Source organism: Mauremys mutica, chromosome 10 (assembly GCF_020497125.1).
Source record: "Mauremys mutica isolate MM-2020 ecotype Southern chromosome 10, ASM2049712v1, whole genome shotgun sequence".
Classification (NCBI taxonomy): domain Eukaryota; kingdom Metazoa; phylum Chordata; order Testudines; family Geoemydidae; genus Mauremys; species Mauremys mutica.
This window is the reverse complement of record NC_059081.1, coordinates 60,968,319-60,984,124: the sequence shown is the minus strand read 5'-3', so window position 1 is coordinate 60,984,124 and position 15,806 is coordinate 60,968,319. Positions and strand designations below refer to the sequence as shown.

Below are 15,806 nucleotides of genomic sequence, written 5' to 3'. Positions count from 1 at the left end.
AGCCAGCCCCAGACTCTTCCCCGCCTGCTGCGTGGGGGCGGGGCGGGGCAGCGCTGGTGGGAGCAGGTCCCCCGGGGGGCTCCCGGGGAGCCTGGGGCTGGCGGCCGGCGCCGCTGTGCCGGCTCTGAGAGCCCCGGGGTCCCAGAGCGGTGCTCGAGTGGCACATGAGGCCAGGGTCTCCAGCGGGGCCCTGGCCGGCCGGGAGCAGAGCCCAGGTCTCTTCCTGAGAGCAGCGTCTGATTCCTAGAACTTGTGCATTCGCAGACCTGGTCCGGGTCACTCGTTGTCATTGCTATGGGGCTGTGTCTTATTCCCCAGCTGCACCCGGGGTCCATGCTGCGGTATCCTGCTGTTGTGTGTAGTTGGGCTTGAGGCCGGGAAAGTGGCACTGACTGGACAAGAGTTTTGGACAATAACTGTGTGTGTGTGTCCCTTTAAAAAACCCACGAATGACAGGGTTCTGCCCCAGGTAGCTTACAGTTTAAATCCTGCAAAGATTCACACCCATTCTTAACTTTACACTTATGAATAGTCTTGTTGAGGTTACATAGATGAGCATTTGCAGGATCAGGGTGTATACTAGACATAATTCAGCAAGGGATGTCAGTAAACAAAAGAAGAGGTGGAGGAGGTTTTGTATGGTAAGGCGAGAGTTACAACTGTGAAAGATCAAGTGATGCTTTTTTTGTGAGGTCTTATTGCAAAGAATTGATTTAATTTTAAGAAAGGGTTCTCAATGACCAAACTGAGTGAAAAGCCAAAAGTAAACAGCATAAATAAAGAAAAGTAAATTTTGTTTTACAGTTACAATTAAACAAAGATTTAACAATCACCAGTTGTTATGGTTAATTAGCACAAGGAAAAATATTAAGAATGTTATGTTAGATTATAGTGAATGCTCCTTTAACCTTGTGGCTCAAGAATATGGGGATTCAGGATGAAAGATTCTCGTTCTCAGGCCACGTCTACACTACAAAGTTAAGTCAATTTTATGTAAGTTGACGTCAAGCCTCTGATTTAAGCAAGTCGATCTTGTGTGTCCCCACTATGCCCATGTTGGCGGAGTGCATCCTCACTAGCAGGGCTTGAATCAACGCACAAAGCGCTGCACTGTTGGTAGCTATCCCACAGTGCATGTAGCCAAGTGGAATTTTGTGTTGGGCTTTCAATGCCTTATGGGACCAAAACATTTGCGCGGGTGGTTATGGGAACATGGCGTTAGCCTCCCTTACCTCACTCCCTCCCTGAAATCAACGGCAAACAAACCAAGCCTTTTTCACGCCTTTTTTTCGTAAACCTGGGTTACCTGTGCAGATGCCATAGCATGGTAAGCATGGACCCTGCTCAGCTGTATACTATTGTGAGCATTACAGACACCTCGGGCCTTATTCTGTAGTATTTACACAGCTGATACAGGAGCTGCCGGACAGAACAATGTGATGCCATGCAAGCAGCCCTGCTAAAAACCATAGAGTGGAGCAATTCGTAGGTCCTGGCAACAGTCATGCATCACCTTGACACGGTTGAGTGTCTCTTTTGGGCCAGGGAAACAAACACTGCTTGGTGGAACCGCATTGTTATGCAGCTATGGGATGATGAGCAGTGGCTGCAGAACTTTCATATGTGTAAGGCCACTTTCCAGGAACTGTCTGAAGAGCTTTCCTCAGCCCTGAAGTGCAGCAATACTAAAATGAGGGCTGCTCTGATAGTGAAGAAGCAAGTGGTGATTGCTCTGTGGAAGCTTGCAACGCCAGACTACTGTTGGTCAGTGGGGAATCAATTCGGAGTGGGTAAATCTACCATGGGATCTGTTGTGATCCAAGTTTGCAGGGCAATCAACAGACTTCTGCTAAGAAGGGTAGTGACTCTGGGCAACATGCAGGACATAGTGGATGGTTTTGTGGCGATGGGGTTCCCTAACTGCGGTGAGCCTATAGATGGAACACATATCCCTGACTTGGCACTACACCACCTTGCCAAAGAGTACATAAACTAAAAGGGGTACTTCTCAATGGTGTTGCAAGTGCTGGTGGATCACGGGCCATTTCACCAACATCAGCGTGGGATGGTCAGGAAAGGTGCGTGATGCATGCGTCTTTAGGAACACAGGTCTGTTCATAAAGCTGCAAGCAGGGACTTTATTCTGCAGTCTGGACAGAACCACTGGTGATGTTGAAATGCCAGTCATGATCCTGGGATACCAAGCCTACCCCTTGCTCCCATGGCTCATGAAGCCATACACAGGCAGCCTGGACAGCAGTAAGGACAGGCTCAACCATAGGCTGAGCAAGTGCAGAATGGTGGTAAAATGTGCCTTTGGACGTTTAAAAGGCCACTGGCGTTGTTTGCTTACTAGATTAGACCTCAGTGAAAACAGTATCCCCACTGTTATTGCTGCCTGCTCTGTACTTCATAATATCTGTGAAACAAAAGGAGAAAAGTTTCCGGCAGGGTGTGGGGTGGAGGAAGATCGCTTGGCAGCCAATTTTGAGCAGCCAGACACCAGGGCAATAAAAAGAGCACATCGAGGGGCTCTGTGTCTCTGTGAGGCTTTGAAAACCAGTTTCAGAAATGATCCACAGTAATGTGACACTTATCTGTGTCGTTCCTTACCAAGCTGTCCCCTTCATTGCATTTTCTCCCCTGTAAACGCCACCCCCACTAACTACAGTGTGCTGAATGAATTAAAGAGCCTTTTCTCCTCAATCCCTTAAGTTTTATTATGCACAAAAACACACACAGGCAGCAAAGAAAAGTAAGATAACCTGGGGCAAAAGAGCTGATAACACAGGTTTGTGTGTGTGGGGGGGGGAAACAAGGACAGATTGCTTACATTTGCACAGCCGTAACAATCCAAGGTTTGGGAATGGGCGCCTTCTGTTCCTTCTACCCTCCCCTGGTGTTGAGTGCAAGGGATACTGAAACCTCCCCCACCTGATAGGACATTTTGGGGAGAAGAATGTGGAACTTGGCGATGATGGCAGCAGGTTCAACATAGGCTGCAGAGGGACTGTAGCATCCAGCTGCCTTTCTTGAACCTCAACCAGACGCCTCAACATGTCTGATTGCTCCCTCATAATCCCTCATAATCCCTCCTCCATGCTCTGAGCTCCATCTTGTCACTCTCGGAGGCACACATTAACTCATTGAACATGTCCTCCCAAGTCGTTTTTTTCTGCCTTCTAATCTGGGAAAGTCTTTATCCCGGTGTGGAGGATGTGCCGATGGACAGCGTTTCAGCTGCAAAGAATACAAAGCACGAGGGTAGCATTGACAGTGCATACATTGTTTCTGGTGCAAGGTTAATTCTTGTTATTAAAAAACACCCCTCAATGCATTTCTCTGCAAGCCACAATCTAATCACAACCGCTGGCTATTACAAGAGTCGGTTTGCTGCTCCATCCATGGGTGAGTAAGGCCATGAGGCATGGGTGAGAGGTCTTGTGCTGCAGCTTTTGTGAAGACATCCTTGGAATCACAGGTTGGAACTTGAGAAAAGCTCCCTTTCCCCTAACAACCTGATGGTTCTTGAGGACAGGCACCACTGTAAAGCCCCCCAAATAGGTTTGTTTGTTTTTTTTATTTTTTTTTACAAAAGCAGCACTGGGTTGGGGAGGAAGGGAGACAAACAGTAACACCCTCCTCCCCCCCCCCCCCTTAAAATGCTGGTTGCAATACACGGTGATCCCTTCCAACCACAGCACACTTGGGAAAGCGTGGTTGTGTGACCCAGATTTCACTGAACAGGCGGATTACTTGTTGAATTGTTTACGGCTTAAGGGCTAGCATTGAAAACTTCCCTGGTTTCCTCTACATGACCATATGCAATATCACTCTCCTGAGGATAACAGAGGCAGAAAGGGAGTAGATGATGCATCTGGGTACCGACCTGGTCCTTAAGAACATATAAGAACATAAGAAAGGCTGTACCGGGTCAGACCAAAGGTCCATCTAGCCCAGTATCTGTCTACCGACAGTGGCCAATGCCAGGTGCCCCTGAGGGAGTGAACCTAACAGGCAATGATCAAGTGATCTCTCTCCTGCCATCCATCTCCATCCTCTGACGAACAGAGGCTAGGGACACCATTCTTACCCATCCTGGCTAATAGCCATTTATGGACTTAGCCACCATGAATTTATCCAGTCCCCTTTTAAACATTGTTATAGTCCTAGCCTTCACAACCTCCTCAGGTAAGGAGTTCCACAAGTTGACTGTGCGCTGCGTGAAGAAGAACTTCCTTTTATTTGTTTTAAACCTGCTGCCTATTAATTTCATTTGGTGACCCCTAGTTCTTGTATTATGGGAATAAGTAAATAACTTTTCCTTATCCACTTTCTCAATATCATTCATGATTTTATATACCTCTATCATGTCCCCCCTTAGTCTTCTCTTTTCCAAACTGAAGAGTCCTAGCCTCTTTAATCTTTCCTCATATGGGACCTTCTCTAAACCCTTAATCATCTTAGTTGCTCTTTTCTGAACCTTTTCTAGTGCTAGAATATCTTTTTTGAGGTGAGGAGACCACATCTGTACACAGTATTCGAGATGTGGGCGTACCATGGATTTATATAAGGGCAATAATATATTCTCAGTCTTATTCTCTATCCCCTTTTTAATGATTCCTAACATCCTGTTTGCTTTTTTGACCGCCTCTGCACACTGCGTGGACATCTTCAGAGAATTATCCACGATAACTCCAAGATCTTTTTCCTGACTCGTTGTAGCTAAATTAGCCCCCATCATGTTGTATGTATAGTTGGGGTTATTTTTTCCAATGTGCATTACTTTACATTTATCCACTTTAAATTTCATTTGCCATTTTGTTGCCCACTCACTTAGTTTTGTGAGATCTTTTTGAAGTTCTTCACAATCTGCTTTGGTCTTAACTATCTTGAGTAGTTTAGTATCATCTGCAAACTTTGCCACCTCACTGTTTACCCCTTTCTCCAGATCATTTATGAATAAATTGAATAGGATTGGTCCTAGGACTGACCCTTGGGGAACACCACTAGTTACCCCTCTCCATTCTGAGAATTTACCATTAATTCCTACCCTTTGTTCCCTGTCCTTTAACCAGTTCTCAATCCATGAAAGGACCTTTCCTTTTATCCCATGACAGCTTAATTTACGTAAGAGCCTTTGGTGAGGGACCTTGTCAAAGGCTTTCTGGAAATCTAAGTACACTATGTCCACCGGATCCCCCTTGTCCACATGTTTGTTGACCCCTTCAAAGAATTCTAATAGATTAGTAAGACACGATTTCCCTTTACAGAAACCATGTTGACTATTGCTCAACAGTTTATGTTTTTCTATGTGTCTGACAATTTTATTCTTTACTATTGTTTCAACTAATTTGCCCGGTACCGACATTAGACTTACCGGTCTGTAATTGCCGGGATCACCCCTAGAGCCCTTTTTAAATATTGGCGTTACATTAGCTAACTTCCAGTCATTGGGTACCGAAGCCGATTTAAAGGACAGGTTACAAACCTTAGTTAATAGTTCCGCAACTTCACATTTGAGTTCTTTCAGAACTCTTGGGTGAATGCCATCTGGTCCCAGTGACTTGTTAATGTTGAGTTTATCAACATTATGCTACAATGCTGTGTGCCGCAGTGATGCCAGAAGACTTAATGCTGGAGTGGGGTGGGAAAGTGCCCTACTGTGGTAGACAAAATAAGGCAACCCTTCCCAGAAACTTTACAAAAGATTGCAGAGTACCTCCATGAAAGCTTCCTAGAGATCTCCATGGAGGATTCCAGGGCCATCCCCGTGCACATAAACAGTCTCTTTCAGAGAGCACCCTCTGTGTAGCTGGAGTGGCCACTGATACCCCTACACCTCCTTTTTGGTCAGATTAAACATTCAAAATAATAGCATGTAACCCTTACGGTTTGACTGGAAATGTGTACTCACCAGAAGTGCCTTCCCTGGCATCACACACTTCCAGCAATTGCTCCTGTGAAGCGATGGGCTCCAGGGTTAAAAACAGTGCTTGGCTGTCGGGGAGAATGGATCCTTCGCTTGCCTGCCTTGTATTCTCCTCCTCTGCCTCATCAACAATGTCCTCCTCGTTGTTGCTCGAGGTCGCCTGGGGCTCCTGTGAGGTATCCACGGAGCGTTTTGGGGTAGTGGTGGAGTTGCTGCTGAGAATCGCATGCAGCGCCTCATAAAAGTGGCATTTCTGTGGGGCAGAACCAGATCAACTGTTCGCCTCCCTTGTCTTCTGGTACGCTTGACGAAGCTAACTTATTTTCATGCAGCACTGCTGCGTGTCCCTGGTGTGGCCCTTCTCCCCCATTCCCTGTGTGATTTTTGGCATAGATGTCAGTGATTCTTCTGCTGTGAACTCCTCCTGTGTACTCCATGCAGGTATTTACACTGAAGAGGAACCTTCCAGCCTCTGAAATACTGAATTTCTATAGAGTATTAAACAGATATAAATAATTTAGTTTTTTAGAGTGGTTTCTCTGAGTCCAGTCCAGTTAGTCTAGAACAGCAGGTCCATTGCCTAATTTCTTGCCCACACTCCTCAAACCAGCAGAGACTGACAGTTTTGTGGCAGCCCGGTAAATCCATGTGGGGAGAGGGAGTGCGCCTTTCTGTGGTTTTGAGTGATCTCCAGCAGATGCTTAGAGCAAAATTTGACTAGCTTCAGAGCGATTTGCATGCAGCGCACCCAGTGGCGTAGCCAAGTGGAAGGAATAGGGGGAGCAATTTAAAAAAAAAAAGGGGGGGGCCAGCTGCGGCACTTTTACTCACCCAGTGGCGCTCTGGGTCTTCGGCGGCAGGCCCTTCACTCGCTCCAGGTGTCTTTGGCGGCACTGAAGGTCCCGCTGCTGAAATGCCGCCGAAGACCTGGAGCGAGTGAAGGTCCTGCCGCTGAAGTGCCGCCGAAGACTCAGAGTGCTGCCGAAGACCTGGAGCATCACCGGGTGAGTATAATAAAAGCGCCGCAGCAGGTGGCACCTTTTTTTTTTTAATCGCTCCCCTGAGTGAGTAAAAAGGCGGCAAGAAATTGACAAGATGCCACTTGTGCTCAGTGGGGGAGTGGCCGCTCCTCCGCTCCCACCCTAGCTACGCTACAGAGCCCACTAGCTGAAGGGGAGGGTAGCTCTGCTGTTGAAATTTTCAGGGAGTGATAGACTAGTACTCTCCAGCTTCTTCCCTTCTCATCTCTTTCCAAAATAATAGGAAGCGCTGTCGCTGTATAAGCTAATGATGCAGCTATCAAGTTTTAAGTGCATAGCCTGAGCTGTTAAGACTACCATATTGAAATCTAGTCCATTTTCAAAAAAAGTTAAAAGTAGCTTGATATTCCTCCTATGACAGAGTCCCATGCTGTTTTATTCACTAAGTAAACAAGCTAAAGATAATTTTTTTTCCTGATCTCATTGCTTTACAGTAAGAAGTGGTGCTTCTAACAGTACTAGATAAATAAGAGAGAAGTGCATCAAGTTGATGATGTTTGTTTAATATTGTTTCTGAAAAATCATTAATGATTAGTAATTCATAATTTAATACTTCCTCCAACAGTTGTCTTTGATCATTTGAAAAATCATATAATTTTTGGTCTGTAATCAGGCAATATTGTTTTGAAGTAGTTCCACTGTATGTGATAAGGGCTTAGCGTCCTATCCATTCCCATGGTAAAACTCGCTGTGTCTTCATTGAGAGTAGGATTGGGCTTGCTTTCAGTTCTTATGTTTTTGTTTTGTGTGTGTGCGTGCACATACACACACCTCCACCCTGATATAACGCTGTCCTCGGGAGCTAAAAAATCTTACCACTTTATAGGTGAAACCACGTTATATTGAACTTGCTTTGATCCTCTGGAGCGCGCAGCCCCATCCCCCCGGAGCGCTGCTTTACCGCATTATATCCGAATTCATGTTATATCGGATCGTGTTATATTGGGGTAGAGGTGTGTGTGTATATATATATAATATCACACAGATTGCTCATTAACATTTTTCTATCAATTGTTTATAATAATTTTGAAGATCACACACTTCTTAATTGTAGGGTTGCTATCATAAGTAAGCTGCTATTAGCAAACAACTTTGAAGTGTTTTGTTGTGGGACAGGAAAACAAAGAATACCATGGACTTGCAAATATTTGGAAAAAAGAGGAAGTCGAATATAGAACCTGCCATCAGGACAATGTCCATTTTAAGTACTGCAACAGCATTTCGTCCCCTTGGAAAAATAAAATGGGTTACATGCTAACTCTGAAATGCTCTTCACTCTTGTTATCAAGTTCCTGTGATCACTTGAATCTTGTCTCATAGCTTAGCTTCTGAGGGCTTGTCTACATGGTACCGCAGACTGTGATGCCATATAGCTAAGCCCTAATTTTCTTAACTCTCGTTCTTCATAAAAGAATGGACCCCATTCAACTTTCAAATTCCTTGGCTTTGGAGGATAGCTTTGTTATGAGGGTAGTGAGTCACTCCAAACTACAGACCAACTATTTTGCAGTTAGGTCATATAATGAGATGTTTATATGTATTTAGGAAGCTGGGGGAGCCTAATTCAGACGGACACTAATGAGAAACAAACATTCAGTTTAAAAACAACACATCAGAAACAATTAATTGCAAATAATGCTTTTCCAAGAACAGTCTTTTCTTTCAACTGCCTTTCTTTTTTTTCTTTTTTTGTCATTTCTTGCTTTGTTAAAGTTATCTGTTTTAGACTGTGAGCAGTTTATGGAAGAGAATGTCATCCTACTTTTTTCTGTAAAGTGACATGCATGCTAATGGAAACACTCTTATTTTGATAGCTGCCTGCTAGTTTGGAATAGGGAGCCAGCATTGATGAGTTTGTGGGGGTACAAGACTGGAAATCAGGAGACATTGGGTTTATATCCATCCTTGCTATTGATTCACAGTGTGACCTGTATTCAATCTCTTGGGCTCATATGTTCAAAAATGTCCATTCACTTTGAATGCCTCAGTTTTGGGGGCACAATTTTCAGAAGAGCAGTGTACACTTTTTACTCTCGTTGACTTAAGCTGGAGTTATGGAGGATGCCCAGCACCTCTGAAAGTCAAGCCTTAGACTGTGTTGAGTTAGGCACTCGGAATGAATGGGCACCTGAAAATTTGAGTTTGAGTGATTGATTTGCCCAAGGCTATGGAGGTAATTGTTGTCAGAGCCAGGATTAGAACTCAAGAATTCTTGGTGCTGTCATCTACTCGTCGCTTAGGACATATGATACAAAAGTTTGTTCCATACAAATTACAAAGTCTTGCATACAAATTAAAAACTTAAGATCTGGAGAAATCAGGGCAGATTGATTTAAATCCACCAATTTTAATCATGTTTTGTATTTGCATTTTTTAGTTGCTTTCCTAAAAAAAAAAAAAATTGATTCTTATTGGTTGGTAACTGTTAAAACATGCTGATTTGCAACTAAATATAGCCTTTACACTAAATTTGTTGCTTCTTTTTGCTATCCAGCAGGATACACTACATCAATACACATTTATTTAAGCAGTTATATCACTTAACTTCTTACTAGATAGTGTTTCTGTCAAACTCTATTTGGATGGAAATTCAAAATCAGTGCACAAAAAGATTTTAATTTTGTTTTAAGAGAAAAAGTTTATCAAAAAATGTTTTGAATTTAATACTAACTTCATTAAACAAAGGAAGTATTATCTGTAGTTAGTGAATTGAATTGATTGTTTCTGGTCACCATGTCCTTCAGGATTTTAGAACTAGTAGCTCTCATTCTCACATCTAGTATTTATTCATAGATTGGAAGAGGAAAACAAGCTTGCCTGCTCTTACAACTTCCAGTTGCATTCTCAACTTTCAGTGTACTAGTCATTGAACTAAGCTAGTTGAACAAACTAAAATGAAAAAATTATTCTTTCTGTGCCTGCAGAAGGAGGCACTGTTGTCAAAAGCTGGGGTAGCACTTCAACAAACTCTGGTTCCTGATGCTTAGTCAGCAACATCCACCAGTTCAGTTATTTTACTGTCTTTAAAACTTGGCACAAAGATAATGCTTAATATTTTTTATATTTAATTTAAATTAAAATAATTTAAATATAATATACAATACATTTAGGCCAACATAGATGTTAACATCATATTTAGATTTTTTTTAAATAAGTTTGTATTTAATTTAAATATTAAAATTATTGATTTTTACCCACCATCATAGAAATATCCGGCAGATCTTAATTGCTAAAATTTAACCCTCTAACTTCTCTTGTATTAATTTTCAGCGCCATGCTGCGATTACCTGCTGTCCGCAGGGCCTTAGCTGGTGTCACTCAATCCACCAAAGGATGTGGTGAGTCTGCCTTTTATACACAAGTGCATGAGAAGCCTTTCCCTACTTATACAGAGTGATACAATGCACGTAAAGAAGGGATTGTGTATTGGGGTTATTACACAAATTTCCTACCATTCTCTGGGTTTCATATAGTGCTCTTGTTGCTGGTGGGGTTTGGATTGTACTAGCTATTAGTTATTTGTATTTATAAAAACAACTAGAAGCACCCATCTTAAGCTATGGAAGCTTTTACGTATCCTGAAGTTAACAACGTTCAATAATGTGAAACGTCCTTCAATAAGTTACTCATACTACTCTACCCTTTATTATTAACATTAACTTGCCAACAAACTTAACAATAAAATCCTTCTACCCCTCCACCTGCACGCTTTCCAAATGCATTGAGGAGAAAAAATAGACTTTTGGTATGGCTGGAAGGTAACAAGAAATCTGCCTTCGTAAGAGCCCAGAAGGAAGTGAATTCCACAGCCTAGGGGTCTTCATGGAGAATGCCCTGTCTGCAGCTCCCTCCCATTTAGAGCTACTCTGAATCACGTGAAAGAAGAATGTCCTGACTGTGATTGGTACTAATGTCCTTTAAAATTTCCCTCGTTCCCCAACACCACTAACAATGCACTGGAGTATCCAGAGATTGATGTTCTACAAGAGCTGTAGAAATGCTAAGCCACTTAAGCAGTCTGAATGGCTGAATGTTTACAGGTGTGTTATGTTACCCACACTGACATTTTTTTTTAAAAAGCCCATAATTTGCCATATGAAAAACAATGCAGTTGTCAAAGCAAAAAGAGAGCACACTTTAATATTTTATGTGGCAAGCATTTAAAAAGCCATTTTGTGGGGGATAAAGCTATATAATACCTTAAATCTGCATTTATTAGTGAATTTTTGTGAAAGAGAGCTCAGAAGGAAACACATTGAATTATGATTAATTTGCTTTTCAAAATTGGCCATCAGCTATTCTCCGTACTTTTCTTCTCTCGTGTTAGAAATAACATCTCATTGAGCTTCACAAGTGATACCTGCCCTAGGGAATATCCACTTTGTTGTTGTTTGGTGGTGGTTTTGAAACGATCAACTTAGATTAATTATTGTGATATGTATTTTTACATAATGATCATATGCCTAAAGTTTTGATGGACTACTGCATCAATTGAAGAAATAATATTTTTTTAAGCTTTTGGTCGCATCCTAGTTCATAATGGTTGAAGACATAGCAATGCCAAATGTGCTAGATGAGATGCAATGAGGAATAAGAATTTTAGACAAGCTAATGGAAATCAGGGTTATATTTTTTTGTTTGCTTTATTGTTGATATAGCTAGTATAATAGGCGGCATAACTGTCAAAACATTAGTAAGCATCATCTAAGAAATTTGCCTGCAATAATCCTGTCTTTGGATTTTTATGGTGCCTATCACCAGGCTATCTAGATGCCAACTTCATAATTAAAGTAGCGTCCAGTATGTGGACAACTGACTAATAAAATACTTATTGGTCTTTTGGAGCACAGGTTTGGATGTTAACCTTTCTGGTCTACCAATTAGAGTAAAGAGACCAAGAATAGTGCGTGTCACATTAAGCAGTGACTTAAATTCTCAGGTTTTTTTTTTTCCCCCTTGTATCTTTTAGTGCGTACAACCACTACAGCAGCCAGCAACTTGATAGAGGTGTTCGTTGATGGGCAGCCTGTCTTTGTAGAACCAGGAACCACAGTGCTTCAGGTAGAAAAAATTCTGGACCAGCATCTGACTACCTCGTGCCCCCCCCCACCCCCCCCATTGGTAACAGTATATTTTGTCATTGTGTTACACTTCATGTAACTGAACACTTTGTGTGTCTCATGGCAGTTCTGTATAGGTGGTTTTGCTATCCACCAGAGAATTTAATATGGGATGATCACTTGTAGTGGCTTTACATTTTGAGAAAGCAAAATCTGACCCCATTAGCTGAAAGGAAGATGTCATAGGAGGAATTCAAACTGATTACTACTGCAGTGCAGACAAGCTTTAATTAAATTCTAGATGGTGCAGGTAGAGCAGTTATGGTGGCTCTCTTGCGTCCTTGTCAGAAATATATGGGTCACACCCACTGTTTTTCCAGGCTTTATATGGCTACTGCTCTTATTATAGTGGACTGAACAGGACTCTTTGAGAGCCCTCTGTGCTATACTTAAGTGGTATGCAAGATATAGCTTCCCTTCCTGCCCCAGCTCTTATGGCTCAGAACTCTATGCATGCCTTTGCCACACTTCCCCTCTTCCTTGCCTGAGGGGGAAAAACGTGTGAAGTCAAAATGGGATCCAAACTTTTCAAGGCTATGCCTAGCATTGCAGCTGGGCCACTAGGCCAGCTTTTCAAGTAGACTTCTAAACTAACTTTTTAGGAGCAATAAGAAGGGACCAGCTATGGAGAAATGGCACATAAAGTATGCAGCCAAGGTTCATTTCAGAAGGCAGAATTGTGCCTTTGGATGCAAGTTACATTAAAATGGCTGTGGCTTTACAGTTCCCAGCTAATAGCCCAATGCAGTATTTCTCTTAGGCTCCATTGCTGCTTAATCAGCTTTCTCTCTCTGCTCTACTGACATGAGACTCCTTTTGTAGAAGTTGACGATGAACCAAGAGTTCATATTACTTAATTAATTAATTTAATAATAAAGTGACATCTACCTCCCTTTTGAATACCTCTGCAGCATCTAGTGGCAGTGTAATCTATTTACAGTGTAAATCCAGTGTAAATCCAGGATTTTTTACGGGGGTTGGGGTGGGGAGGAGAGGGAGCATCGTGCCCCCCAGGTCCAGCTCTGCTTCTAGCCACAGCTTTCCCCCCCTCCCCAGCTCTGCCTTCAGCCCAAGCTTCACTGCTGAGGAAGCCTTGGCTGTGCAGTAATGGGGTGGGAGGGCGGCACAGATAGAGTCTGTTAATGGTAAGGGGGAGCGTGACTGGAATAATTTGCACACCACTGTGCTTGGGGTTAGGCTGGGGAACTGTTCAAAGGCAATAGGTAACTTCGATAAAATCCTTTTTCTAATACAGTATAGAAGTGTGAAACATGAGGTTGCATCGTTGGGTTTTTTTTTCTGTGTAACTTGTATATTTTTGCTTTCCTTTACTATTTAATCTTTGAATATGTGGCTTTTCGATTAAATAAACTTTTTGTTTATTTTTAACTCTATCAAGTCTCTGGTACAAACTATATGGAGTGTGTATCCCAAAGTGAGCTGGTATAATAGGGGGAGCTGGTTCTGGGGTGACAAACCAAAGGGCAACTGTCTGAGTGCCTGGTTGTTAAGAACTTAGAGAGGATGGATTTGGGGAGGCTCTGGACTGGAAAGCTGTTGGTGTTACCATGCAAGGAATAAGGCTGATGTAAGCCAGGGCGAGACCTTGTGCTTGTGGGCAGACTGCCGGTGTCAGGGATCTGAGCACAGCATTAAGGCATACCAGCGTTAACAGGGCAGGCAATGACAGAACCTCTTACTGGTCTGAATGATCCCCAAAACATCACAACTCCCAGATCCTTTTCTGCAGTGCTGCTACCCAGCCAGTTAGTCCCTATTTATGTATTTGATTTTTCCTTCCTGAAAGGTGTAGTACTTTGCATTTGTCTTTATCTAATTTAATCTTGTTGACAAATTGGAGAATTAGTCATGGTTGTTTTGAATTCTAATGTTGTCCTTCAAAGTCGCTTGGTGTCATCCACAAGTTTTATAAGCATACTCTCCACTCCATTATCCAAGTCATTAATAAAAATGTTGACTAATTCCAGACCCAGGACAGATCCCTGTGAAACCCCATTAGAAATGTCCTCCCAGTTTGATAGTGAACCATTGATAATTGCTCTTTGAGTACAGTTTTTCAAACAGTTGTACCCACCTTGTAGTAATTTCATGTAATTTACATTTTCCTAGTTTCCTTATGAGAATGTCATGTTGGGACTGCGTCAAAAGCATTACTAAATTTTCTCAGGGTTTGGGCTGCTTCTGTGAATGTGTGAGGTGGCACTTTGAACCGCTATAATCTTCAGGGCACTCAGTGAGATTATAGTGGACGTCCATGTCATTGTACTGTATTGGGGTTTCTTATGCCTGTCATTTTTTTTACTTCATATCTTCTACCTCTTTCCAAATTCATTCTTACTTTCCTTCTTCCTGTAAGTCTTATTGGAGCTCTCGTCCCATGTACCTTTCTTGATATAGTGCTTACTTTCTTGTGAGTTTGTTACTGCAGAGCAACAAAATACAAATATTCTTTTTATTACTACAGTTCTTAACACACTTTCTCCTTGGGCCCAATTTTTTTAATCTGCTTTTTCCTATTACTCCCCAGCCCCTTATTTATCATTATTGACTTGCCACTCTCCCCTTTAGGCAAACTTCTGAAACTAACCCTGCACAAGCCGAAGAGATACACTGAGCGCACACTCCATGAAAACCAAAACAAATTTTTCATTCTTTGAGAAATCTCAGAATTGAAAATTCAGTTAAACCAAGGTCATAAGAGGTAATTCTGTAACTTAATTTTCTTCCTTTTCTAGACCTGTGAAAAAGTTGGAATGCAGATACCTCGCTTTTGTTACCATGATCGATTGTCTGTTGCGGGAAACTGTAGGATGTGCCTTGTAGAGATAGAGAAAGCACCCAAGGTATGCATCTTTTCTGTACTGAAATTGTATTATTTTATAAGTGTTTGCAGGACTCTACTGAAAATTTGGAGAGTGAGTAACTGCAAAACAATTGCATATAATCTGGAGTTATAATGCGGATGTTGCAAGCAGATTATTTTTCTGCATTTATCTCCACCCCAAAATGTCATGTCATGTCCGTTTGTAAAAGAATGACGATGTTTTATTGCAGTGGTTTTCAACCTTTTTTTTCCATTTGTGGACCACTAAAAAACTTTGAAGGGTGGTGCAGACCTCTTTGGAAATTCAACATGTAGTCTGTGGACCCCTGTCATACAAGTCTTAAAGTGAAAACTGACTGAACAGAATAAAGCTATAAATGTTGTACATGCTTGGTACGGCATTTGACCAGGGGCGGTGCCAACCTCTTCCCGGTGGGAGGACTGACGTGGGCCTTGGCCCCTCCTTACTACGAGGCTCTGTCCCTCTCCATGCCTTCAGAGCAGGGCGGCCAGAGAGTGGCAGCTGCTACAGCGGGGCATGGGGGGCCTGAAGCAAATTTTGGAGTGGTTATAACCTCGCAAGTCTCCCCTCCCCCCAGCACCACCCCTGCATTTGAAAAGGTGCCAAACTGGGCTCCTGTGGTAACATCACTTCTGGGTTTTGACCTGTAGGTGGGGGTATTTGCATTGTTTTGACTGATAAGAGAAAGAAGAGTGCCTTTTCTGGCATCTGACACTTTATTTTCATAGGGCAAGTCTACGCTACCAGGCTACGTTGATGCAGCTGCTCCGATACAGCTGCACCGCTGTAGCACATCTGGTGAAGATGCGCTATGCCGACTTGAGAGCATCTCCCATCGACATAGCAC

General features: G+C 42.6%; 1 protein-coding gene across 1 annotated transcript in view; it reads left to right on the top strand.

The window, feature by feature from the left end:
• Positions 1-15,806, top strand: part of NDUFS1 (NADH:ubiquinone oxidoreductase core subunit S1) — a 31,923-nt gene that overhangs the window by 845 nt on the left and 15,272 nt on the right. Inside the window, exons 2-4 of the mRNA XM_045032075.1 lie at positions 10,243-10,310; positions 11,942-12,033; positions 14,849-14,956. Of these exons, the coding sequence (XP_044888010.1) occupies positions 10,247-10,310; positions 11,942-12,033; positions 14,849-14,956 (264 nt within the window). The 5' untranslated portion in view covers positions 10,243-10,246. The remainder of the gene's footprint in view (positions 1-10,242; positions 10,311-11,941; positions 12,034-14,848; positions 14,957-15,806) is intronic.